We start from the raw sequence: 26,717 nt of genomic DNA, 5'->3' as shown, positions 1-26,717 counted from the left end.
ACCAAGATCGAGTTCGAGATGATAAAAATTGCTATTTTTAGATCTCATATTAGGAATACGGAGGAACTCCTTCCAAATGTTGTAACTCTTTATCTGAGAAATGCAAACATGAAGAATGACATTGGGGAAATGATAAGTAGCCACCTTATGTCAAATACAAAAAGAGAATGTCACGGTACAAATCTAACAAGTTCTGAACTATCTAGCTGTAACGCTCATGTTTAACTTTACAAAAGTGCATATGGACACTTTAATAATGGCTTGAATCTTCACTTTTAGCTCAAGTAAGCGAGCTTGAAAATCATGTCCCTATGCAGTCTTTCAGCAAGTCTTACAAATCAGTGTGCTCATTGCCAGTTTCCCTAGAGGAAGCTAAGAGATAAGTAATGATAGTGAAATCATGCAGATCAAGTCTCAATATTTTTAGAGGTCAATAGAATTACCCTCCTGCTAACATATGACAGAAACACACGGCCACGGAAGAGTTCGATTTCTTCAGAATATTGTTAATAGCATACACAGGAAGGTAGATGCCTCAACAGCACACAGCTACTGTGCAGAGCCTATTTTCCTAAAAAGCCTTCAGGTCTAGCTCTGTGTTTACCTTTACAACATCATATCGGGCCACATCTGGATCTGGCTTATTTACATCCTTTAATTTTTTATCTTGAGGCTTCTCTGTTCCATTTAATTCTTCCTCTTCACCCTCCTCTTCCTCCTCATTGCTGGGGACAAAGGGGAATGCAGCCATCCCTTGGTACCATGAGAAAGTCCAATCAAGGTATTTCTATAAGGAAAGTTAAAAGCACATAAAATAAAATTCTCAAAAAGAAATCACGGAAGACAAACATTTTTCAAGGATGCTTTTGATTATAGAATGCTTTGTTGATTCCCACCTAATCCCAGGAAAACAGGAACACAATAAAGGCTATTCTAAACATGTACAGGCAGAATGCAATGCTTTTGCAGGGAAATGATTTTTAACCTATGACACACACACACTTGGGAAACCAGGAAAAGAAATTACTGTGAGGTGACTTAAATTCACGACACAGGTAACAGAAATGCAGCTTAACTGGAAAATGTTTAAGATAAAAATAAACAAACAAACCACCAAGGATCTAGAAGTTAAACTGGAATTTGGCATTTATTGGCTCTACTCCCATTTCTGGACCTGTGTGGAACTTAAGTCACAAACAATACAGAATGGTCATGTAAAAATTGCTATGTTAAAATAAAGACTGACTGGTGTATTTGTTCATGCTTGTTTGGCTTTTGTTTGAACAGCCTTCAGCTTCAGCAAATAAAAAAAACCAATCTTTTTTGTTCACAGCTAATGACAGCATCAGACATCCTCAAGTTCTAGGGCAATAGGGCAATAAGTGAGCTTTCAACTCTTCAGAGAGGAGATTGCTCCCATAGCAGACCTACTTTCCCCAGAATATGAAAGACAGTCAAATCAAATGCTTGCACTACTTAGAAATTGCTTTAAATTTCCATTTTCTGAACTGGCAATCAGAACTACCTACCACATTAGTCAGAAAAAAAGTGGTGGATTCCAACTAAACCCTGAGGTGTTTTGAAAAATTTCAAATGCAAGGAAACACAAGTTATTCTCAAACATTTAAAAAAAAAAAAAGCGATATTAAACAAAGTTGGTGAGTGAATGAATGATATGGTGAGAAGAGGTCTGACTTTAGAGGATGAAGCTATGAGCCCATCTGGAATACACAGCCTGGGACTACAGTCCTCCTTCCACCAAGAGGCGGAAAAGCACAAGACAGTATCTGGGTCTTGGAAGGAAACAAAGTGCAAGGTGCTTTCCTTCCCATAGCCATTGATGAACTAACAGAACCTTCAGAAAGCATGACTTTTATGCGTGTTGATCTTTGGTGTTTACAGTGGGGATGAATCCTGTTTGTCTTACAAATCCTGGAGCAAAAGTCCATACTTTCAGCTCTGTCCCTTCCTCAGAGACCTTCTAAAACTCATCAGCATGAGACTCTAGGAAAGACTCTCCAAATGAAAGAACATACCGACAAGCACTCACAGCACTGCTTTTGGCATTGAGAGGGTCAGCAAATCCCTGCTTACACAAGACATCACACCACAAGCTTTCATCTAAGAATCAGAGCACTGGATTAAGTTATAAACCAAGGTAGTACCAGAAGAAAAAAGCAGCTTAAGAAGCTGATTCATAGCATTAATTACCTACCATGGGTGGGCAGGACTCCTCTAGCAGAACACTATTAGGCTCATAGCTTAGAAAAGGAGCAAGATGTGGAGAAAGCTACTAGTCTTCATTTCTCTTGCCTCCCTACAAGGAATAGCTCTAAAGGCCTAGGAGAAATTGCAGGGGGCTTCTTGAGATCTACCCACTCTTCTCTATCACCGGCCCATTTGCAGTCTGACACAGTAGCAACTCTCATGGAAGGAACTTGAAACACAGCCCACAGCACGCTTTGCCATAACGGACTGCTGCTGTCCAACCAGGAAGACATCTTAATCTTGCTGTTCAGGGGTCTCTAGTACCTCTGAATAGCCAAAAGAAGTTTCAACCTTCTAACAGGAGAAAAAGCATCAAGGACAAAATACAACACATGAGAAGGTGAAAATAGGTATTTGTCAGTGTAAGAAAAGCACATGAGAACAGCAGAAAATGGACAATGAGAGAAAAAGAGAACAGCATCACTGTGAGGCACAAGAGAAAGCAGCGAGAATATTTAGCCTGTTCAGAAGCAGGAAAACTATAAAACAAGTAGCCAACAACATAAGAGGTCATATAAAAAAACTGAATTGTACATACACATTAGTAGTGGCGTGACCTATATTGTAAAACATGTCAAAAGGAAGAGAAACTTAGCAGCCTGCACTGAATTAATCACGGAGCAGAGCTAATTCAAACAGGAGAAAAGATGTCTGAATCTCTCAAACTAAGATAACACACTCCCTTGTCTGCCCCAAAGCATAGCAATGGACAATTAAGCTAACCCATCCAGCAAGTCTTTGTTCAAGCTACTTACCACATCTTCTCATTCTGATTTCCATAAACAGCTCAGCATGAAATTAAACCCAGGCATTTAATGATTGTCTCACCTCATCATCAAGTGACACCAGCAGAGCCCGGAGAGCACCAACAGATGCTGCCATGACATTATCCACTGTATCATCCAGCGAGAAGCGCAGCAAGAAGAGAAACCCAGCATCAAGCAGCAGACACAGAATGCTGCCCTTCAAGGAGGAAGTAAACTCTCCAGCCCTGGCCTGAAATATATGCCACACAGAGCCAGTGTTAAACCTGTCTCATCTTGACTGGCTACATCTCAACACTCTGCATGTTTGTCTCTTCCCATTCCTACAGTAAAGCAGCTGAACTGTGTACAGGTTGTTTGTTTGTTTTTTTCCCTTATTTTCTCCTCCTCTCATTCTACAGACACAAGCAACTCCAGTCCCTTAATTCAGGAAACCTTTCTTTCTGAAGTCTGGACCCATCTTCTGACTTCACCCTGTTCTGCCCCATCATTCTTCTCGAAACCACAGCATTTCTTCTCTGTCTCCACTGCCATTGGAAGGAAGGTTAGCACTTCCCCTAAGAGTTGGGTGGAAATGTGCACGGGCGTAAATATTCATTCTGCTTCATGCTATTGGCATATCGCTCTATGAGTAGGCTGATTCATTCTCACCTCCTACAGAAAAAGCACATCATGAAGCTGGCTCAGAAGACAGGAGTGAAAGGGCCACTGCCAAGGATAGGCGTGTCACAAAAGTAACACCATAAAAAACCACTTGTGTCTAAAGCAATAACAGAACTGAAGTTGCAGCACTGCTGCTGAACAACACTTGGAAGCACCTCGCTTCGGAGAAACCTGAAACGCAGTTTGTTATGTTCCGACACTTAACTTTTCTAACGGTAAGGAGATCCTCAGTGAAAAAGAATGCCCTGCTGGTGATTTTTCTCACCTTCATTGAATAGTAGAAAGCAAACAACTAGTACCAGAGAATCTGGACCCTGATCCACCAGAAACTTGAATTACAGGGAGGAATTCCATAGAAAGTGACTCACCTTTTGAACAATACGACCCAAGACCTGTAGAGCCAGTGTCCTCTGTTGAATAACTTGGCTGCGAGACAAATGAAAGAGCTCTTGGAGAGAATAACCAGCCCTCTAATGGGGGGGGGGGGGGAAAACAAACAATCAACACAAAAAACAAACAACCAACCAAACAACACAAAAACCCCTGCCCTCAGCTATAGTTTTAAAAAGGCACCTTTTTTTAAGATTAACTGTAAATACTGCATTACGGGAGCTAAACTGCAATGCAATGTCATTTGCTCTTTGTGGCAGTTGCAAAAGAGAGTCTAATCATTGATGCAGCAGAAGAAACTGAACTTCTTAACAAAAGCATGTATGTGTAGTTTTTTCCAACAGCACAGATCCTTAAAGGCATTAAAGAGAAAAAGCATTAATGGAGTTTTCTGAAAGTACAGCAGTTAACACATGACCCAACTTCTCCTCGGGAGCTTGTTTCAAAAAAATGACCCACCTACACTTTCCTAAGGTTTTTGTCACTAAAAAGCCTTGAAACAAAATGAATTTGCCAAATCCACCACAGAAAACAGAACTGGGTGTGACCTTTTACTATATTACACCTACCTCTGCCTCTTCTCCATGGTGATGAAGGCCTAGATGTGTCGGTAAATCAGCATCTGCAGGAATCAATTCTCCTTTTAAACTGAATCGAGCTTGCATTCCCTACAACAAAAGGGTGGAGGGAGAAAAATATTAATTTTTATTGCCTTCCACTCCATTCATCACTTAAAATACCACTTCTTACATCATCTGATGGAAAGTGACAGTTCAAAAAACTCCCCAGGTCAGGCCTCGAATTCTTAAAAATATTTACTCCCCTCTTTCCTTTTTTGTTAGCTTTCAGACCCGTTTCATCCCAGATTACAGCTGACAGACTCTCACCTCCTAGCTCTGTTGAGCACTACCAACTGAATTGACCACGTTATCATCCCACCCTGTGGAAGAAACCGGGGAATCTCTCGGCCTGGTGAAATCTTACAAGTGAGTAACCAGAGGACTAGTTTTTGAAGCCTTCAAAACAGTTACCACACACATACTGAGAAGCATGATCCAGACACAAACATGAAAAATACCGGTTTCTGCTTTCAAACCTTTCTGGTTTTCTTCTGCCGGGGTGAGGGCAAATCTTTCGTCCATTCCAGCTTCTCAAACTCCACATTGTCCATGTGAATCCATTCCTTCTTAGGCTTCACAGGCAGATCATCATCTTTGCAGGGGATGGGGGGGGGAAATGTCAGTCTTACCTTCCAAGGCAGAGAGGAAGACAATACTATTCCCCCCTTACCAACCTACTTGGCTTAAAGACTGCATCAAATACACGATTCATGTAAAATAAGAAGAAAACAATTTTCAAACTGACTGTTGGCTGATGCATAAACATCAAAGATTTAAAGCTGTTTTTATCTTTCATGAGAGCTAGAAGAGGAAGTAAACAGCACTGTAATGAAATTCACAAACAAGGCCAATTTGGGAGAAGTTGAACAGAAGTCACGACACAAATAAGGCAAAGTGATCAGAACCAGAGCAGAAAAATAATATCAGCCCTACTTTTGAGAAAGCAAACTAATACCATCTGGGGGGGTGGTGCTAGGGGAGATGTGAAATGATTCATAAGTATTAATACGGAGAGGTCCAGGCAAATTATTGGAAGCCAGTGTGATTTCAGCCTAGATACACTGGAGAGAGCACAAACACTACTATCTGTGCTTTTGCCGCATTTGTGGTGCTGCTCTTCATTCTGTGTCCCCCTCTAAAGACTTAAGGAGATCTGCTTGGGAAGAAAAAAACAAAACAGCTGAAAATTCACACAGCTTGCCTGAGAAACAGCTCAGTGGGGAAACTGGACAGCTGAACGAGAATTTCAAAGGCGCAGGTACTAAAGAAAGAAATGACTGATGTAACTTTATAAAGAGCTTTGACTACAAGAATTTGAGAAACAAGACATTTATGACTGACATCACAAGAGTTGCCTTAGGAAAGAGACAGATCAGCTTCTGGAAGAACCTCACAAGTGAAGGGACAGGAGAGATGTAACTTTAAATGATCTGAACACTACAAAAGGTAATGTTTTGCTACTAGGATAACATCCCATACCAGCATGGGAAAAGATGAGCTATGAAGTCATTGCTATCTCAAGAGAAATCACAGATAAGGACAGGAATAGGCAAGTCTGAGGGAATGCAAAGCAGCAGCACCACTCCTGCTGAGGCAGCCCAGCACTCATTTGCATTGCAGCTATTAATCCTAGTGCTCTGTTTTTCTCTTGCAAGGAACAATGAGTCCCACTGAGATGCTCTTCTTTCATCAGATCTTTTCCTGCTGATAACTGGCCTGAAATCTAACCTTTTACTTTCCTCCAATTAGTAGATAAACTTTCAGGAAGGGCATTCATCCTTTCTAGGATGAAGCTTCACCCTTATGTGATCAATGCGGTATCGAGTCAGGCAAGGAACCAAGCACAGAGTTATCTTCCTCAGCCAGAAAGCTGTTCTGCAGAATTTCAGCAAAAGGCTCAGCACACATTTTAATAGAAGAGAAGGAAAAAGCATCCAAAATGTAAGAAAGTGGAACATTTGTGGGTAGTAGGTGCAAAACTAGAGGAAATAAAATCAGCAGAAAACCGAAATCTATTGACATTTGTAATTAAATTGTTTTCTCCATTATTTACTAAATTGATAGGGTTGATTTAATCATCCTATGAACCGGATTACACATATTACCACCAGCCCTTAATATTATGATCTTGTCAACAAGACAAGACTGATATATGTTCTAAGGCATCAGCAGATTGATCAGTTACTGAGAAATCCCTTTACAGCAACACAAGCTGGCGATATGAACGCAACATTTGCACTGAACTTTTTCAGACTTGGGTTATACTAAAGGCTACCACTCAACCTCTTCCCTTTCTGCTTCGCTTCCCCTTTCGTCTCAGTGCCAGAATTTACTTTTCCATTTGATAAGATTACAAGTTGCTGGATAAAGTCTTCACCATCTTGTTTATTAGAAACAGTTCCCTTTTATCTCATTATAGAGACAGGATTGACTTTTGAGCAATCCCATTGCTTTGTGTCATCATCCTTTCCCTGGGGAAATTCAGAACAAGCATTTCTGCTGGGCTACTCATGATGAGTTTACTTCTGAGCACAATCAGATGCAAAATCCCAACACTAAGTGCTAATGTCAAATTAGTATTTTACATCTCCTGTTGGCCAAGATGGGCTGCAGGCATAAACTCAGGTGCTGGAAAGGCTTCCCTTGGTTTCATAACTGTGCTCCAGCTCATCCTCTCTTTGTTATTTCAAGTATCTTGGGAAAACTCCTCTTCTCCTTTCCTGTGCAGTCTTCCATGGGAAGCAAAAGCTGTCAGCACACAACGCTCTGAACACTGAGCTATTCCCAAGAGCACTACTACAACGTTGCTCAGCCTTTACAGGCTGAACAACCTGCTTCTATTGCTCCCAGGGGAGTAAAAGAACATCACTTAACCTGGGGCTACTTGTGCACTCGATTGTTCTGGAACTACAAAGAACTAAAAATAGTCTTTTTGATTAAGACAGATTTGGGGAGAAACAGCGGAAGTACTGTTCAGTGAAGTGTTTTCCTCAATAAGAGTTAATCAGCTTTCCTTCTCCTGCACGTGTACACACACATACACTCACAGACTCATCCATCTCATCAAGAAAATGGTAAACAGTTGTTATCTCTCACAAACACCAAGCTGAAATCCAGGAGCGATTCAGAGACCTCTTTAATCAGTCTGCACGTTGCACTGGGATACAAAGAATGCATCAGAAGAGAGGATCAAGAGGTAGGCAGGCAAAAATTGGCATGAAATTGGGGGAGAAGCATGCTAACGAGGGAGAAAGACGGGTGACAAAAGTGTGAGGAAGATAAGAATGGAGCCTAAAATCACAACAGAAAAAAAATGGCTAAAGGAAAAACAGCAGTGAGGAAGGCAACAATAAAAGCAGAAGATTAATGGGAAAACCCTTCTTTTCTCTGCCATGAGAATATATGGGTTGCTCTAGCTGCTGAGGATAAAGCAGCTTTCTCCTCATACGGGCATATATCGAGTATTAAAGAGCTCTGTCGTAACAGGCAACAGCTCTGTACAATTCTTCCAAAAAAGCAAAACAACACTCTACACCTTAATACTTCCCTCCATCCACAGCACGAAGAAAAAAACCTGTAGCTTGTGGAAATCACCACATGGGCTCTGAGATACAAGCCACAGAGCTGGGCCACCAGGAGCAGTGTCATGACAAAATATGTATGCGCTATACAAGCAATTTCCCCGAAGCAAGACTGACTGTCATCTCCATGCTATCCTGTGAGCAAATCACTAGCTCTTACCTACCCAACATCCTCTTGTCCCCAACCGGTCCCAGTTAAAAGAATTTATTCAAGCAGCAGCTGAATCCCACTTTCACACTCTTCTGCTTCCCCATTCACACAACTGAACAGAAGAGCAATGGTGCGTAGTTTAAAACACATTTTCCTTTCTGAAACTTCAGAACAAATTTCAAAAACAAAGCAAGACCTCCCACTGAATAGCTCACCTCCGCTACACAGTGTATCACCCTTCTAATCTACGGAGTCCAACTAGAAATAACAGAGATGTTCTTTCTTGAATCCAAAATATATATCTTTTAAATATCATGACAAAATTCAGGGTTGGATAACTAACAAAGTGCCACACCAATCCAATCTGAATTGATGCAAACACCATACAAACCTTACATTTATGTTCAGAACATTAACAACATGCACTTTGTTTCTTACCTGTGATTTCCACCTTCATACTTTCTTCCTTCCTTACAGATTCTTCCAGACCCGGCTCCTGCACGGAAAGACACGATCCTACACCATGCTGAGCCACAGGCAGAGATTCCACAAACTCCTCCAGTCTGTTCTGTTCCATTTTAAATTCCTTTTTCTGGCCTTCATTGCCACCACGTCGTGACTTTAAGAAAGCAACTAAACTGGAATCTGCAAGTATTGACAAAGAGACAGACAGAGAAGTGACAGAAAGTCTCAAAATACTTGATATGCCTATAGCTCCTGCTATTTATGTTTTAGTCTTTTCATTCCCATCCCACATGCCCTCTTCTTCTGTACCAACTGTCACTTATTTTCAAACTGAGGCACTTAACTGCTTTATGACCTCTTGAGCACATAAGCTGGGTATAACTGACCGGCGAGGTGACACCAGAGAAAGAGCTGATAAATGTCTTTCAAGGTAAAGCAACCACAAAAACTCTAGTTATTCTCCCAGCTTACAAATAAGGAGATAATTGTTTCTTTCCCCCTCACTGCCACTGAAAAGGCACATCCAAACGAGACTATTTATTGTGGAGAGAATTCTGGTCTGTGGTTTATGGCAGGAACACAGGTCTGACAGTTTGCCTACCCTGCCTGTGGACCGCTCAGTGGCATCAGTATGAACGCTACGAGAATACATGGAACAGACACCGCAAAAAGAATTACCTGTGCTTTATTGAATTGCACCAGAGCTGCAGTGCATGGTCTAGATATTATGTTAGAAGATCTTGTTTGCTCTGAACTGACTCCCCATCCCGAGAGTCAATTATGGTCTGACAACATCCAGAGAACAGACACACAAACATGGCCGTTCTCTTCATGCTTTGGAGGTGAAGAGGAACATTTTGGAGGTAAGGGTATTTTGAAGGACAGATAATATTCCTATGGCTCTAAACAGGAAAATGTCAGAAGACCATCATTTTACTCTGATCTGCTACAGCTATCCCACATCACTTTTGATAGAGCACTTTCTCTCTGAACACTCTTCATCTATAAGATGGTATTGGGATGCTCATGCCAGAGGTGAACAGCCTGTGCATTGTGCTTCTAAAAGGTACAGCGATACTTCACTAAGCAGTGTCAGAGAGGTATAAAGTATCAGAGTATAGCACCTGCATTGGTTATTTATTCTTTGGAGGACAAAGGACAAGCAATTCAGAAATGCTCTATACTTGAAAGAAGTCATCCCAAAAAGGAAACAACTCGCATGTCTCTGAAACAGTTCAAAGAGGACGCAGCGATCTATCCCACACTTGTGATTGCTGCACACTCTTTCTCATGATGCAGTTTCAATGTCTCTTGGCAAAGGAGAGGCACTCAGCCCAGTCTCATTAAAGCATGCATAGTTTTTCCTGAGTGCAAGAAGATCTCTCACTTTCTCCCACTTCACTGTATGCAACAAGGAAAAGACTGTATTCATTACTTCATCATTTCACACAAACAGCGACAAACTAGTCCCTGATTATGTCAATCTGAGCACAGTATGTCAGAAAGTAAGCCTACTTCTGCCCAGAGACTCCAAGGGCAAAACCAGAACAGTGTCAACAATAAGCGCCTGAAGACACTGCCCAGCGTGGAACTGCCTACCCATCCTCATACTCCACACTATGGAGCCTCATCTGCTTCATAACTAAGAGGTTAATTCAGAGACTGGACAGCATTAAACACCCACAAATTATTCACACTCCTGAATATGGAGAAAAAGCCTCTTTAATCCACATCTCTGTGCCTGTCCAGCTCCCAGGCTCTGTAAGCCAGAAATTTAGTTTAGGAGTTGCTTCATCATGCGTAATTCCCTAACCACAGAAATTTTTGGAATGCCAAAATTACTCCCAGTTTCCTTAAAGCCTTAAAGACTGAAACATCTAAAATTTCAACCCACAGGGCATATAAACAAATACATTGCTCTAAAAAATATTGTTCAAAAATACTTAAAATACATCCTAACCTTTCTAAACTCCCTAATAGTCACTTCACTAATATCCCAAAGGATGGAGTGGTGGAGACAAGGAGCGAGGATCACAAATCAGTGCATAAACAGGATATTTTTCATATATGTGCCATTGTTATAAGCAGTGAAGTCAAAAAAATACTTTTTTTTTTTTTTTTTTTTTTTTCCATTTTAGGTACTTTAGATAGAGCTCAGCTCTCCAAATGAAGGATGTACCTAAACATTCTGCCTGCAGTTATTTTGCACAGTTCCTTTGCTACCTTTCCACTTATACCCATGCTGCTTGCAATGAAGTCAAGATCATTAATATAATCTTTAAACTACACCCACAAGAGACCTATGCATCTAATATGCCACTCACCTAAATTTGATGCTAGAGAATCTGAAATTGTAAGAATTTCAAAAACCCTTGTCTGCCACCTACATCCGTACGTCTGCTCTTCTTGAGCATACAAAATCATCAAAACCAATGCCAACAGGTTTTACAGTGCCCTAGATCACACAAAGTCTTATCAAACATACCACACTCAGCGTTCTCCCCCATCTTGTCGCAGCTGTGACTGGCATTCCCAGAGCACCACTGTGGACAGGGCTCCAAACCAGAGACCAGACTCCTGCCAGAATGCCTGGACCCAACAGCCAGATAATTAAAACAATTTTTCAAGAAGTTCAAGAAGCAGTTCTAAGCTTTTCTGCTCTATCAAGCACAGATTTGAACTGAAGTCTCCCACAGGCCCACACGTTTCCTCTATTCGAGTATTGACAGACCTGGCTCAAGTCTCATATACCTTGGAGTGGAAGACCAAGAGCACTATCTCACCTCAGCACTGCTACAGCCACCTAAGAATAGCTTTGCTTTCTTATCTGCTTCAGAGAATCACATTTCAGGACCTCAATACATGTATATGTAACCAGCTATTTGGTGTGCAAAGTAACAGAGTGCATGGCTCATCTTACCCCACAGCAAGGGGGAGACAAGACAGACTTAAGCTAAGCTCCCTCTCACCAAGGAGTAAGTGCTCTTCAATTCCTTCACATCTAATTCTTACTCATAAGCTACTGACATGACATGGAAGCTAGATTATCCACAAACACAATAAGCAGGAATCCCAAGCTCCCATCTTTGATCTGTGAATGTGGTAAGACTTCAGGACACCTACACATTCAGTAAACATCCATTTGTCTGGAATTCGTCCTGGGAAGCACATACCCAGCTGAGCCAGAAGCCTTTCCTGCTCCTGGAGGATCTCTTCCTCAGACATGGACTGCAGCTTCTCCAAGTTCTCTCTGTGAATCGCTTGAGCTTCCTGCTCACTCTTTTGGCTTCCAAGACCCTCTCCCGTTATAAGACAAGGCCGCTGAGAGGTCAAAACGTCACCAGCTTTATCTATAAGATCCAGCAGAGAAAGCAATTAGTGATTTAAATGTCTACAGCATTATGAATACATCTCAATTTTGTCATTACTAGGCACACATTTCTTACCTTTTTTTTTTTTTAACCTTGATAGCCAAGTTAACATAAGAGTAAGTAAGTTTAGTTTAACTTCAAACAAAACTAAAATACTTGGGCTGTCATCCCAAGTCACAACAAAATTTCATTTCCACCTTGTTTCTTCAGGAGTTTGGGAACGGATGGGAGGGAAAGGAATCTTGTTTTTTAATGCAAAGCAACAGCAAGAAAAGGTAAACTGGAGCATAATTCACAATTGATGAGTCAAAGCATTCTTCCAAGTTAGTGAATACTAGATTCTTTCTCTGCCCAAGAACAGCTGACCCATGATCTAGTAAATGCCTGTTGAGTGAGACAGAGAATTAAAATCATTAGGTAAACCAGTTTCCAGCGTGATATAGGATCCATTCTCAACATAGGCATGTTGGCTTCTAACAAGGTCCTGTATTCACCTTTGATGGTTAAAGATACTAGAAGTTCCAGCAGGAGGACATTTTTCCTACCCCGAACAAAATCAAGTCTCCTTTATCACCCAATCTAAATCCTTTTTAAAGGCTCATTTTGTTTAACTCTAGCAGCAGGGTAACACGCTCCTTTGGTCACAGTAAGACCTTCCAGCTGTCCTGTAGTCCATTATACATGGACCTGACTTAGTGGCTTTATTCTTTATGTGTTGCTCATATGCTCCATACAGTGATTTGGAACATCCCTATGACCCTAAACCAGCCAACCCTGAAAGCATCAAACCCCTGTGACATTATGACACTCATCATAACATCAGTAAGTTTTGACATCATTTCTACAGCAGTTGTCTTGCATATTGAGCAGAAGGAGATGAGAAAACAGAGTGACCTGGTAAAAGATTCAGTAAGCTTCCCACCATCAGCAACTAAGCTGAGGGTTAGCAGGCACAAACAAGAAATGGAGCTTTCCGCTTCTTCTCTTGCTCCTAGCAATCCTGCTGCAACAATCTTGCTGAGGACACCAAGCTATTTTCTGATTCCTCTGTTGTGCTACTACATTTTAGAAGCGTTCTACTTCAAGAGGATCACAGCTATAGGGCTGCTCTATTTCCCTTTGAGATTTCTCAGACAGAAGTACACATGCACAACTGTAACAGGATACACAGTAAGCACAGTAGATTGACCTGGATGGTGGATTTGTGCACGCACAGCACATCTGGGGGGTTCACTTACAATTCTCTGACAGAGGTCAGGGCAGACAGAAACTTTAGCCAAATGGCAACAAACCTCAAATGATACCTGGCCTCTATTTCAATGTGAAAAAGAGGGCGTCAGAGAAAAACCTAGACACATGGTGGTCCTAAGCAAATTGGACCACTCAAAAAAAAAAAAAAAAAAAACTGGAGATGCTGGCACCAGTTGAATTGGTTTCATCTTTCCTTGTCACATTGCCGTCAGACAAGCAACTGCTGGAGGTGGCACCGACTCATCAGCGCTGCCTCACAGCATTCCTTATGGAGCAAAGCCACAGTCTGACGGCAGCAGATCTGGTGACGGAAGACTCAGCTTTCAGCTTCTAGGTAGGAGTGAGAACCTGCATCAGTAGCCTCAAACACCTTCATCAGACACAAGAACCACCCTCTTCCTAAAACTGTGGAAATCAATGACGACACAAGAAAAACTTTACATAAAATAAACATAGAGGAAAAGAAGGACAAGAACCTTGAAAAATGAATCTATTTGTCCCTGTGTGAAGCAAAAAGGAAATCAGTGAGAAAGCTAATTCAATTTTTAGAACATTAATTTGGGTCTCAATTTCAAATCCTTGTCAGGCCACAGACATTCCAAGTGACCTTGAGATTCCTAAACCAAGAACAACAGTGCTACCCTAATTCAAAAATAAGGTGCACTGACGCTACGGTTACTAAGGCTATGTAAATATGGTAGGCTGGATAAGCAGAACCTTCTCCACCTACCGTCCCTGATGCCGGAGAGGTGTGTGTCTCCTGCTGATCCCTCAGGATTCAGGGCATCCGGAGCAGCTGATCCTATTTGCACGCACTCGGCAGCAGAGGGAGCCGTTGCTGCCTTTTCAGCAGCTCTTCTCGCTGCCATCTTCTGTGCAAAGATGCTTTTTCTTCCAGATCCCACCTTCACCTGCAAGCAGGGAAGCCATGTGTCACCACTTTCCCCTCCAGACTCCCCCGCACACCTGCCACTAACAAACGTATGGATCTGACTCTAAAGACACCCTCAGATCAGACTTCGGTACGTGACACAGAGAAGCTGCTGGCAGCCACCTGCCCTTTTCCGTGCATGTCCTATTCTTTTTTTAACACACAGTTTAATGCTAGGAAAGAGACAAAGACATGAATGTTTTTGCTACCTAGAGAAGAAAGATGATTAATTATAAGTAAATTCAAGCCAGGCAAGTACACCTAAAAATATCACCAAACACAACAGTTCCAGCTTTCCTGCTGTTTGGAAACTGCACAGCTGAATACTTTGCATTTCTGAGGATAAATGGGGTTGTACTGCACTGTGCTCACCACATGCTTGGAACAGGCTTCTTATAAGGTGATTAGAGAGCAGCAGGGTGAAGAGATTTACGCAGTAAGAAGTAGGCAAATGGTGCTAAAATAATCCTGACTAAATTACTGAGCTGCTTGCCTAAGCAATGGAACGGCAAGGCTCCAAACTGCCTTGCACAGGATGCACAGGAAATCCAAAGCAGACTACGCAAAAAAAAAACCAACCACACCCTCTTGCATGTCCCCAGTCCAGAGCAGAAGCTTAAAAGGCAGTCTGAACATTTGGTAGATGCTTTGTGCACTCCTGTATCAGGTAAACAGAACTGATAGTTTTAAAAGTATTATTCTTTCCTTTCAAAAAAGCTGTCCTTCGAAATAAGCTACACCTTCAAAGCAACCACAGCTATCAATCACGTACCCATTCTGACTCCCACTCAGCTATCAGCTCTTGCTACTACAGCAATGACTGATGATAGCAGCCATAGCTTCCAGTTTTAACAGCCTCAGAAAAAAAATTATTTCAAAATCCAAAAAGCTGCAAAAGATAACGCATGCAACCATAGTCAAATATCATGCCAGGAGATATCAGGTGCAACTTCAGTAAGCACGGACTTAATCAAACATGGTGAACAAATTAACAGATACTGGTCCTCAGAAAAAAACAAACAGAACAGGATCAATTCTATTACAGCAGCGCAGATTTGATCCACCTCACTGAAGTTACCTGAAAGGGATCACCTTTTTCCTAAACCAAAAGGATTCCAACATTATTTAACAGCAGGGTATGGAGTGCCTACTTGATGGTAGCTTGGTACAAGAACTCTCCTACACTAAGGTGGCAATGCCCAGAGATATGGTGAGCTAGCTCATAATCTCCAGCATGCCAAGCCACTTATTTTGAGCCCTACCACCCACCAAGCACTAGGCTTTGTTGTGAGGAAGTTTTAATTGTTAATGAAGGTAGCATAAAACAGCGGCTCCCAATCTTACATCACTTTTTATCTCAGAGCGGTGAAACGTCCTTGGAAACGGGTGCCCTGTGGGCACTGGCATGGTCACTGCTACCGCACTCGTGTCTCGTTCCTGCAGCAAAAAAGAAAAACCCAAACCCTGCAAAAAACATCACAATAGCCAGACAAGTTTATATCACTCGGCTAACAGTGGACTCAAAATCTCTCAGCTCCACAGCTCACAAGCTTTCTGCTACATGACTGTTAGGTTCAAAATACCTTGCGCTTATTTAGAGCCAAAGTGAGGCCATCTTCCAAAAGGCTGGGCTGCCAAATTCCACACACCACTCAAAGAATCAGATAAAGGAAAACCTGGACCAGTGCAGAGCAATGAGAACACCCACCCTACAGAGTCCAGAAACTCACTCAAATCCGCACTGGAGCACGTGTCTGCATGCAAGCAGTGTGACCTGTAGGCAGTCTGGACTGGAGAGCAGATTCAAACACACATTTAACTGACAGTAAAAATTTACCCAAAGAGCTTTTTCTTTCAAGGTGCTCCAGGACACCGGTCTACAGTGCTACAACTGCTTCACTACACTGTAAAAATAAAAAGCAGCAACAGAACCCTTCATCCCTGTCCACTGCTTAGGTCACAGCATTAAAAAAAAAACCCTAGACCATCACATATGAAACAGACATACAATAATTCTGCTGAAAACTGCTGTAATGTGTTGATCATGACTGTCCAGTCTTTCCTCTGGATCTTCATCCTCAAAGTGAACACAGGCACTTTTGATCTTGGACTTTTTTGGAGGAGCTGGAGTTAGAGCTGGGAGAATATCAGGAAAATCTGGGGAGGGGAAATAATAAGAAAAAATAGTCGTCAAGTTACTCATATTTAACTACTGTGCAATAGGTACCAGACCAAAGCTCCCTAACAGCACCTATTATTGCTCTGACGAGAAAAAAAAAAGATGAGGAAGCAATAAGACATTAAGATTCCTCTGTCTCTGACTTGCACTGGGTAGCAGAGAGAAACATGCTCAAGAATTTTATTATTTATGTATTGGCACCAAGGCCTTTTGAAAGAGCTGCACAAGCAGGAAAGGGTGCTCAGGCCTGACTGCAAGTATTAATGAAAGCAGCAAGGCTGTACAGAAACAAATAGCGTCCTTGCAGGCTGTGCTCAGGCACATAAAAGCACATTTGCACTGCCAGCTCTAACAGCGAGTGATTTGTATGATTGTGAGCAAGTCAAGGCCTCCTTTTCACTATCTATAAACTATGATCGTATTTCCTTACCTGGAATGAAGCACTGCAAGATTTAAGTTGTTGCTTTTAAGAAAGCACTTTGAGCTTCTGAGACTATTAAGCACAAGACAGAAGTGTTACAGTTACTACTGATGGAGGAAAGCAAAACCGCAGGAAGGAGGCTTATCAGGCCAGATCTGCTGGCTGAAAGCTGGAGCTGTTAGCAGAGCTAAATCTCAAAGACACTGAGGACAGGGTCTGGATAGACGGCAAAATAAGCAGTGAGCCTCCAATAGGTACAAATCACAGAAAACATCTCTTGCACTGCAGCTGGCAAGGTACCACAGAGAGATAAGTGTGGGCAAAGGCAATGTGTTGGAAAGGTAGTTCTACTGGATGCTAGTAATATCAGACAAGTACATTTTCCAGCAAGGCCAAGAACATACAATACTGCAAGGAGGACACACATGCACGGTAAAAGCACCACTGCGTTGAGGGGAAAGTGAAAAGGCAAGCTCTGAGGAACACTGAAAGGGACAGAGAATCCTAGTAATTCACAGAAGCCCACAAGGAAGATTACCATCCAACATGACTACATCCTTGCTGTCCTGCAGCAGGGGTCTCTCAGCATTTGTGTTCCCTTCTTCCCCCTTCCTCTTGTCTGCTTTCTTCACAATCTTCACTGCAGGTGAAGCTCTGGCTGCCAGGAACTGGTTTTGAAAGTGCAGCAGGTCTGCCTCGGACTCCCCAGGCTTTGGTCTCGACAACATCCGGCCTTCTTGCTCTTGCAGCCCGGCACTGCCTGCTGTTCACATGGAACCTACCGAAGACATGGAACACTGGTTACTGAATTTCCTAGGGACAGGATGGGGACAGCAAGGTAAAACTTCTCCTTTTTGTCCCATCCTGATGTTCCTGTACATACTGCAGCCATCCTAGTTCAGGATCACCCCAGGACACAACTAGTTGTACCGAAGTCCCAGACAAACTGTTTACCTTGTTCTTCGTTGCTCAACAACATGCTACTAGACAAGCCAACACCTGGTCTACCAGCCAGCTGGGAGCAGAATGGCATCCATCCAGCAAAAACCCAACAAGTGCATCACTGACAGAATGCCAACAACACACCCTTGGATTTACAAAGCCCCAGAAGCACCTGGGCCAAGACAACAGATTTTACTTACTCCATTATCAACAGCACCCAAGAACATCAGAGGCACAGTATCATGCAAACCTCCCCCCTCCAGCATACAGTCTTCTCAGGGTCCTAGCATTAGCATCCCTGTCAGGATGCAAGAGCCTGTCCACGTTGATTTGGACAATGCACTCACTCACTGACTCTGTTCGTTCTCCTTCTCACCCAAATCTTCCAAGTAAAAGTTTTTTATTCCTTATCTAGTCCTCCTGCTTTTGTTCTCTCACTCTTTCCTGCCCTCTTATTGGCAGAAGTCCTGCTATGTCCAAGCATTTTCATTCACTGCCCAGGCCAGTTTTGGGTTGAAAGCCAAGGGCTTTATAAGTACAGACTTTTACATCTGTACATATGAGAACGTACTAGGAAGGTGACTATTCCACCTCCCATCTAGTGGGCATGAAAGTGTTTGTGAGTGTTCCTTCCCACTTCATATTCCTAGAGCCTGGGACAAGCAGCAAGTAAAGAATTTGCAAATACATTTCACACTAATTGAATCACTGATCAGCACTAATGCTACAGACTTGACACCCTCTCACACTTGGTATGTTGAAATATTTTGTATATGGTCAATCTCTTCCACTTTTAAAAGCCCATCAGGACTCAATGATGATTTATTGTGAACATGGAAAGGAAAGTGGATCCAGATTCTTAAAAGTGCAATTATCAGTCACATGGGTAGGCTGTACGCATGAGAAAATGCAAAGCTTGGATGTGAATCTTAACCTCAGACCAAAAGAAAGTTCAATCATTGTGCAGGCACAGTCACTGCCCTGAAGCCAATGCCTTGTCTTATGTTATAATCATACTTTATCATAAAATATGTGGGGAGATACCTTACAGGAAGGATGCTAACAGACACAAGAATTACTTCATGCCGTATTTATGACCTGCACTTGGAATATTTATACTATTTTCAGGGATCTTATTCTTGACCAAGGTTGGTCAGATGTGACGCTGCCGGTTCCAATAGCACAAAGAGGTCGAGGGAGTTTTGCATTTGGTTGTTGGTTTGTGTTTTCTTTTTAAACCAAGGCCTTAGTGTAAAACCACCAATCACATAAGACTCGCTGAAATTCTTTGTCCTGCCCCTCCTTTTGTGGAAAAGCTGGACTAAACCCATTCAAGACTTAAAAAAGAGTTTCGTGTACCAAAATAAAGAGGATTTTCAGAAATTTAAGGTTTCCAGGGACTCCATTCACTTCAGCACTTCATGACTGAGGAACCAGACCTCTTCATCTAATGCCAACATCACAAGTTGTCAGTTGCTCGATTTTAGACATCTCAAAACAGTAACTTTAATGAACTCTGTCAGCTCCATTTACACCAAGCCTACATATAGCACAAACAGCAGCAACAGGAACTTCCCTGTATCCTCTGAACAATAAAACCCTCCTCCAGCATGCATGGAAAACGCCCAACTTCACCAATGCTGCCAAGGACATCTGTGGAAAAAGACCACTAGCAAAGGTTACTTCAGGACAGGAAGGGAGCACCCTGCCATGGTGCCCTGCTGCTGTTGGAGAAGGACTTAACACAAAAACACCTGGGATGTCATTACAGTTCTGACTGATGCTGAGAGCGCAGAAACACTCCCTTTCAGCTCAGTTCCCTTGCAACTGCACACCAAAAACTCCAACTTCTGCAGACAGCTCCTTTTTTTGTACACTCCTAGCCATAAGCACACACCTACTTGCTCTTTATTTATGGAGCTTTCTGCCACAACAGGGGCTCCAACAGTCATACTTCAGTTGATAGGCCTCTCTTTGATATGCAGAAGTAGCACCACATGCATCAGAAGCCAAGTGTTTCATGCCCTATCATCACAAGCTTCAAAGCCCAAATGAGGATGATGCTAGGATTAACAGACACAGAACACTCAGTTATAAGCAAAGTGTGCTGCTAATCTTTCTGCAGTAAGTTTCTTCCACACAGGGATGTACAGATACTTGTCCAAGTCTCTGTGTATTAAAAAAGCTAATCAAAAAGTAGAGCAGGCCTTGAAACCACCTTCATTTGTCTGGGTAATTGTCAGACACAAGCAGCCAGCTATGCAGTCATTGTCTAAAGAGGTTAGAGGTCACTCCTGGAACCATTTCCTCAAAGTCATCTCTTCCTCCATATGGATATAGAGGACACCCAAAGGTAAAGAGTTACAAGACTGTAATACAGAAGTGGGCATTAGTTTGGTGCAAAAACAGATAAAAGCTTTAAATGTGTTCTTTCCATGTTCTAACTAGGCCTAGAAATTGAATACAACCAAGGCCTTTGACTTGGTCCTTCCGCAGTCCAACGAGCTAGAAATCGGTTAAATACATATGGGACTTGCAGACAGACAGAATGTAGTAAAAACAGTTTGTTTTCCAACAGCACCTTTTTCCATTCCTCCTGGAAGCCACCTAAGCACATCAGCAACACTCTCCTGGTCATCATAAGGAGTAATTCTTATCCACAAGAATTCAGAGAGAACATGCAAGAAAAATAACACACTACTGATCGTCAGCACTAACCCCAGCATCCTATGGTCTGGTTATCTCCAATCTTGCAACTGGTTACTTAAAAGTTAACCACACACAAACTGTTTGCCTAGAGGGACCACCATCGAGCTGACATACACAACCTGCTGACGATATTGTCCTAGGAACACATATAAGGGATCAGAAATGCTGTGAAAGGACCACAAGTACCTATACACACCAGAACATAGCGATTATTATGTGAAATCCACTATCACCTGCTGTTGTATCCCATCTGCACTGAAAGTATCAATAAAGTCTTCTGTCACGCTCTGGGCTTTCCATGGATACGGTCTGAAAAGACGGTTGGTGCTGCAGGAAGTTTTACAAAAACGCAGCTGGGACCAGTGGTCTAAGTCAGACTAAAACAAGACACAAAAGCACAGAAGGCAATAAAGCCACAGATTGCTTCAAGTGCCAAGATACACCTTTGGAGTAGCCAACTTCAGCTCAAGTGTAAGACTGAGAAGGAAGGCCAGTTCAGACAGTAAGGAACCCTAATAATCAACTAACGCCGCACTAGTGTGTCACAGAGAATGGCATTTACTTTACAGAGAAACTGGTGTCTACAATATTCTTCCAATGCTTTCCAGAATCAGCATTTAAGCCTCTGAGGCACACATTACCAACCTCTGCCACTACTCTTAGTAGACATAAAACAATGTAAGACTCAGGCACAGCATTTGTTTGAGACAAATACCAGTCCACTCCTGTCCACGGTTTTTACAGGTGCCATCAGGCTATTAAAAAACCATGTATTTACTTGACACAATCCAATACCGTTATTATTTTATTTTATTCTAGCACACCTGCATTGACAACGCATTTTTCTTCCACAGCAGCAGAGCCCTATAGCCCATAGCAGGCACATACAATTCAAGAGCAGCCATGAACTAGACAGAGTTAAAAGATAAAAGGCAGCAAGTACATGTAAAAGCAAAGAAATTTCTCAGACTCCTACTGATCTCTGAACCCCATCATGTTTTTTTCCCCATCCTCAAGTCTACAACTTTGCATTCTTTTGCTAAAGTTATCAGATTTGGGTCAAAGAATGCAAGGTCCTGCTGTCATAATCAGTGCCACAAATTAACGTATTTCTTCAGACCTTGTTGATTGACATAAGGAATTTAAAAGCAAAAGCAAAGAGTCACTTCTCAGCCTCTCCCAAGGTAGCTCAGCAGTCAATAGAAGGGTACAATTTCTCCACTCCAGATGAGCAGTCAGTGAAAGCCTCACTCAGGATTCTTGACTACTTTGCAAAATGGTGATGTGCAAGTTTGCTCCATCACAAAACACCTTCTGCACACGTCTAGCTCTGGAGCCCTCAATACAAGAAGGACATGGACCTGTTGGAGCAGGTCCAGAGGAGGGTCATGAAAATGATCAGGGGGCTGGAGCACCTCCCCTGTCAAGACAGGCTGAGAGAGTTGGGGTTGTTCAGCCTGGAGAAGACTTCGGAGAGACCTTCTAGCAGCCTTCCAGCACCTCAGGGTGGCCTACAGGAAAGCTGGGGAGGGACTGTTTACAAGGGCATGCAGTGATAGGATGAGGGGCAATGGTTTTAAATTAGAAATGTGTAGATTTAGATTGAATATTAGGAAGAAGTTCTTTATTATAAGGGTGGTAAAGTGGAACAGTTTGCCCAGAGAGGTGGTGGAGGCCCCATCCCTGGAGACATTCAAGATCAGGCTTGATGGGGCTCTGGGCAACCTCATCTAGCTAAAGATGTCCCTGCTCACTGCAAGGGGGTTGGACTAGCTGACCTTTGTGGTCCCTTCCAGCCCAATGCATTCTATGATTCTAACACATCAAGGCTTGGCAAGACAGGCAGCAACTTTTATCTGCTGTAGAGAAGGCAGATACCCGTAAAGACCCTACCCTCCGAACGAAAACCCCAGTCAAAAGCTGCAAGAGCATCTCCTCAAAGAGGCTCCACATCTCACCCTGGTCACCCAAGACTCAGTGACTGTTCCTTTGCCTGTCAGGCACATATCATAAGCACGCACACAGCACCCAGCCTTGCCAGAAACGCTGCTGTGCCCAGCTTGCCTGAAGAGTCTCTGCAATAAAGAGGTACCAGCACAGCACTAAATAAAAGCAACGAGCTGCTATTAACAAACTGAACAGCTAATGCATCCCGACGCTTCCATTGCGTTCACGGCCCTGACGGGCTTTCCCTAAACGAGTCTGAACCGAAGTATTAAACACGCAAACGCAGGCGAGGCCCGGAGGCCTCACGGGGAACTGCTCGGGGGAGGGACCCGGCCATGAGGGCCCCGCAGCACAGACCGGCCGGGGGGCACGGCCGCTGCCCCACGGGCCGCACGGCGCCTGCAGCCGCGCTCCTCTTTACGCCACAGTAAAGGCGAAGCCCTGGGGCCCCGCCGGCTGCCCGAGCGAGGCCGGGCCCGGCCCGCTGCCCCGGGACCCCGCATCACCAAGACGGGGCAGGCCCCGCCGCCCCTCCAGCGCGGGCTGTCACCCACCTGCGCTCGGACCACGCCGCTCAGCCGCCAGCACTTCCGCTCTCTCCCACGGCAGCGACTTCCGCCCGGCAGGCGTCACTTCCGCCCGCGCATGCCACCACCTCTCCGCCGGCGGAGGCGGGGCGGTGCCGTTTTCCCTCCCCTAGGGGCTTTCACCCGCGGTGTCCCCAAGGCTTCCCTGTGGGGTGTGTACGTGGGGCGGCGCTGCAGGCGCGGTCCCTCCGGGGCAGGTCCCATGCGGGCTCCCCCGCTGGCCGGGGAGGAGGTGTGGGGAGGCTGGCCGCCGCTGCTGGCCGCCTGGTGCTCGGGAAAGAAAGTCCCGCCGCTGAGCCGCCTCTCCGAGCTCGCTCTTGGCTTGTGCAGTCCCAAGTGCAGGTTCTCCCAGCCGTTTTCGTTGGGTCTAAGTGTAGGGCACCTGTATCCAACAGCGCGTGTCCGCACATATAGAAATACGTGTATGTAAATAGGGGGGATATGCCTTTTCATTATTGAAGGGTGTTGATGTGCCTCAGATGGGGGATTTCAGGACATCAGATACATAAGGATATGTAAACATGGCTGTAATTTATTATTCATGTCTGATTATTCATTTATTATATATGCCAAGCTTTAGTAAAAACTACTGAAAAGCTCTCAGAACTTGCAGAAGCATTGATTTTAATATTGGTCATTAGTTTTAGTGCTTGGTTGCCTTTCAGCCTTTTTACCTGGGAGATGAACAGGCATAGGTTCTCATTTGGCCTTGAACTGGGCCAGGTGGGCCCGCTGTTTGGGAGGGTCTCACCCCAAGCAACCTGATGACGTTAGAAATGCAGCAATTTCTAGTCTACCAGATCTCACTGGAGTTTTTTTATTCCTTCATAAAGCTGTGATACTACAGCAAAATTATGGCCAGAAACTGACTTTATCTGTTAGGAGCATTGAAAGTAATTAAAATCTGTAGAAATTAAGATAAACCTTCATCCTGCCAAGAGACAGCCAGTCTTAACCGCAATGTCAGGGAACTAGGGCCATGATGAACTCGTACAAAATTGAAATTCTCAGTGAAAATGCTGGGCAGAAAACATCTCCCTCAGCTGTGCACCTTCTGATGAGCAACCGCGTTCCTGAGGTGGTGAAGTTGACAACTGCACTATTTTAGGTTGTTGAGCACTTCTTGAAGTAGGAACCACCAAAATCACTTCAAGATGCCCCATTAGACCAACTGACTAAGTAGCCAAGAGTGACCCTGGTTCTCAGCTTATGAGCAGACATTTTCCACCACTCAGTTCTGGCACAGGTGTTTGAGCAGTTACTACTGTTCCATCTGGTACTTATAGGAGCCCGTAGCAGGAGGAATAAATAGAGCTGCTCTAATTACGTTTGATGATTCTCAGAATCACAGAACAGTAGGGGTTGGAAGGGACCTCGGAAGATCATCTAGTCCAACCCCTCTGCCAGAGAAGGACCACCTAGAGTAGGTCACACAGGAAAGCGTCCAGGCGGGTTTTGAATGTCTCCAGAGAAGGAGACTCCACAACCTCTCTGGGCAGCCTGTTCCAAGGGAGCCTCAAGAGTGTTTAGAGTGTTTCTCTGATGCTGCCCCACCAGACTACAGTTCGTAATTGGTGGAGCTCTGCTTTGCTCTCCATAAAGGAACTGGAATCAAATTAAAGTCAAACCTGGTTCAGGAACAGCAGTGACTGCTGAAACCTGTGATGTCCTATTCTCTATTTCACTGAAATCAACTGTTACCCTACCACCACCATCTGCCACTTAATTTTGTCATTCCCCATTTCTGCTGGTTTGGGATGCAAGAAACACATTGAAATAATTATTCAGGTTTCTCTCAGTTAAACCCCAAGAGCAGCAGTTTCTAGTCTCTGTGGAACCACCCGACGTGGCTGGTGGCTCCAGGACTCTGTTGCTACCACAGGCCTGGCTGACCGAAGTGGGAAGTTTAATGTTCCCTTTGGTGTCTTGTTGGCTTTTGTGTGTCATTGCTTCATGGTCAGTGAAGGTCATGTAGGGCTGCTCCAAAATCTATTGAAATCAATGGATTGTGCCTCCACTTGAGGAAAAAGGTGGAACTAGGACCTTAGGTTTTTGCACCATTCATCTTCAGACCGGACAAGAGAGCACCACTGATGTTTCAAAAGGGTTAGGCAGATGCACTGGTGTGAGTAGAAGACCTCTTGCACTTCAAGGCTTTGCTGCTGCTGAACTTATGAACGACTTTCCGTGGACCCTGATGAAGACATTTGGGTGCTTTTACCTGGCCAGTAAGGCAGGGGAAGGCCTTGGCAGTGGTTGTGTTGAAACGTGTTTGGCTTCTGTGTTGGGACTGTTTAGACTGTCTGACAACCACTTATGAGGTTGAGCTGTTCTGACTCCAGGGAATTTAATAACTAGTTCTAAGGTCACTTTGACCTTACTGATGTTGTTAGTATGGGAAATTATGTAAATGAACGACTAGTCATCCGGTGAAAAAAGATACCCTAAAGGTGTTACAGGATATTTGACCCTATGCATCTTTAACTGAGCCACTTCTGTAAACTCGATGGCCTGAGTCATGAAAGGGCCTGTTTGAGTTACAGTTCTTTGGGGTGGTTCGCCTGTCGTCTTTTGATCTTAAACCCAGGAGAGGTGCCTGTGGAGACATAACCAATTGCTAGCTGAATTGTGCTTTGCTTGAGGAGTCCTCTGATTCTAATCATAAGAAATGTTAACTTTGTCTCTGGCTTTCTGCTGACATAAGCCTGTACCTTTGTGAAATACTTCTCATGCAAATGGTCAGCATTGGACTTTGCAAAAATAACATGTGTTATTTGAGTTATATCTGATCTGAAACAAATCTGAGAGTCAACCAGGCAGAACTGGTCAATACCCACAGACGGTAATCCTATCCTGAGTGCAAGGTGGCATTCAAGCCTGGCAGCCATAAGCATTTTCCCTCCCTGATTTCTTCCACGCTGGCTGCACAGGTTCTGTGGCCACACGCAGTGTCTCTTAGCATGCATGTGAAGTGGGCACACAATCTTTTTTGTCAGAAAGATATAAAAACATACTCAGAATATATTCAGTTTTAATTACTGCAAGACAGGAATGCTTCCCATCAAAACTGCCAGAGTTTTATGTATCTTTCTTCAGTCTATTAATTATTTACCTTCAGTTTTAATAATACAGTTAAGGGCACTATATATAGCTTATGCTTTATTAATAAATCATGCTTGTGCGTCTTCATATTTATCCTATAAATTATAAGTACCAACACACTTGCGTGGATCTGCTAAGCAATTCTAGCAAAGAAATTCCCACCAGAGCATCTCTAAGAGTCTTTGGAGGTGAACTCAAACATTCCTCACTTAAGGAGAGCTATTTAATGAGATTTTAAAAGGTTTCCAGTCTTCTCACAAGCCCCGACAATCTCCCTCATACCCTTCTTCTAGCCTGCCACAAGCAAATAGTTTCACATGTCTTTCTGGAGGATGGTTTTGGTCTTCCAAAGCAGAGAAGCACGAGAGCCTACAG

General features: G+C 43.4%; 1 protein-coding gene across 1 annotated transcript in view; it reads right to left on the bottom strand.

Annotated features, from left to right (window-relative positions):
• Nucleotides 1-17,809, bottom strand: part of RPAP1 (RNA polymerase II associated protein 1) — a 37,729-nt gene extending 19,920 nt beyond the window's left edge. Inside the window, exons 1-11 of the mRNA XM_086462409.1 lie at nt 17,594-17,809; nt 16,464-16,612; nt 15,800-15,892; nt 14,255-14,435; nt 12,076-12,252; nt 8,876-9,082; nt 5,182-5,297; nt 4,655-4,753; nt 4,064-4,165; nt 3,097-3,264; nt 605-787 (exon numbers count right to left, since the gene is read on the bottom strand). Coding sequence (XP_086318535.1) covers nt 605-787; nt 3,097-3,264; nt 4,064-4,165; nt 4,655-4,753; nt 5,182-5,297; nt 8,876-9,082; nt 12,076-12,252; nt 14,255-14,435; nt 15,800-15,892; nt 16,464-16,612; nt 17,594-17,783 — 1,665 coding nt within the window. The 5' untranslated portion in view covers nt 17,784-17,809. The remainder of the gene's footprint in view (nt 1-604; nt 788-3,096; nt 3,265-4,063; nt 4,166-4,654; nt 4,754-5,181; nt 5,298-8,875; nt 9,083-12,075; nt 12,253-14,254; nt 14,436-15,799; nt 15,893-16,463; nt 16,613-17,593) is intronic.
• Between the last annotated feature and the right edge of the window lie 8,908 nt (nt 17,810-26,717).

This window comes from Leptosomus discolor, chromosome 3, assembly GCF_034619465.1.
Source record: "Leptosomus discolor isolate bLepDis1 chromosome 3, bLepDis1.hap2, whole genome shotgun sequence".
Lineage (NCBI taxonomy): Eukaryota > Metazoa > Chordata > Aves > Leptosomiformes > Leptosomidae > Leptosomus > Leptosomus discolor.
Note: the sequence above shows the minus strand (reverse complement) of the source record. Positions and strands in the feature narration are given on the sequence as shown.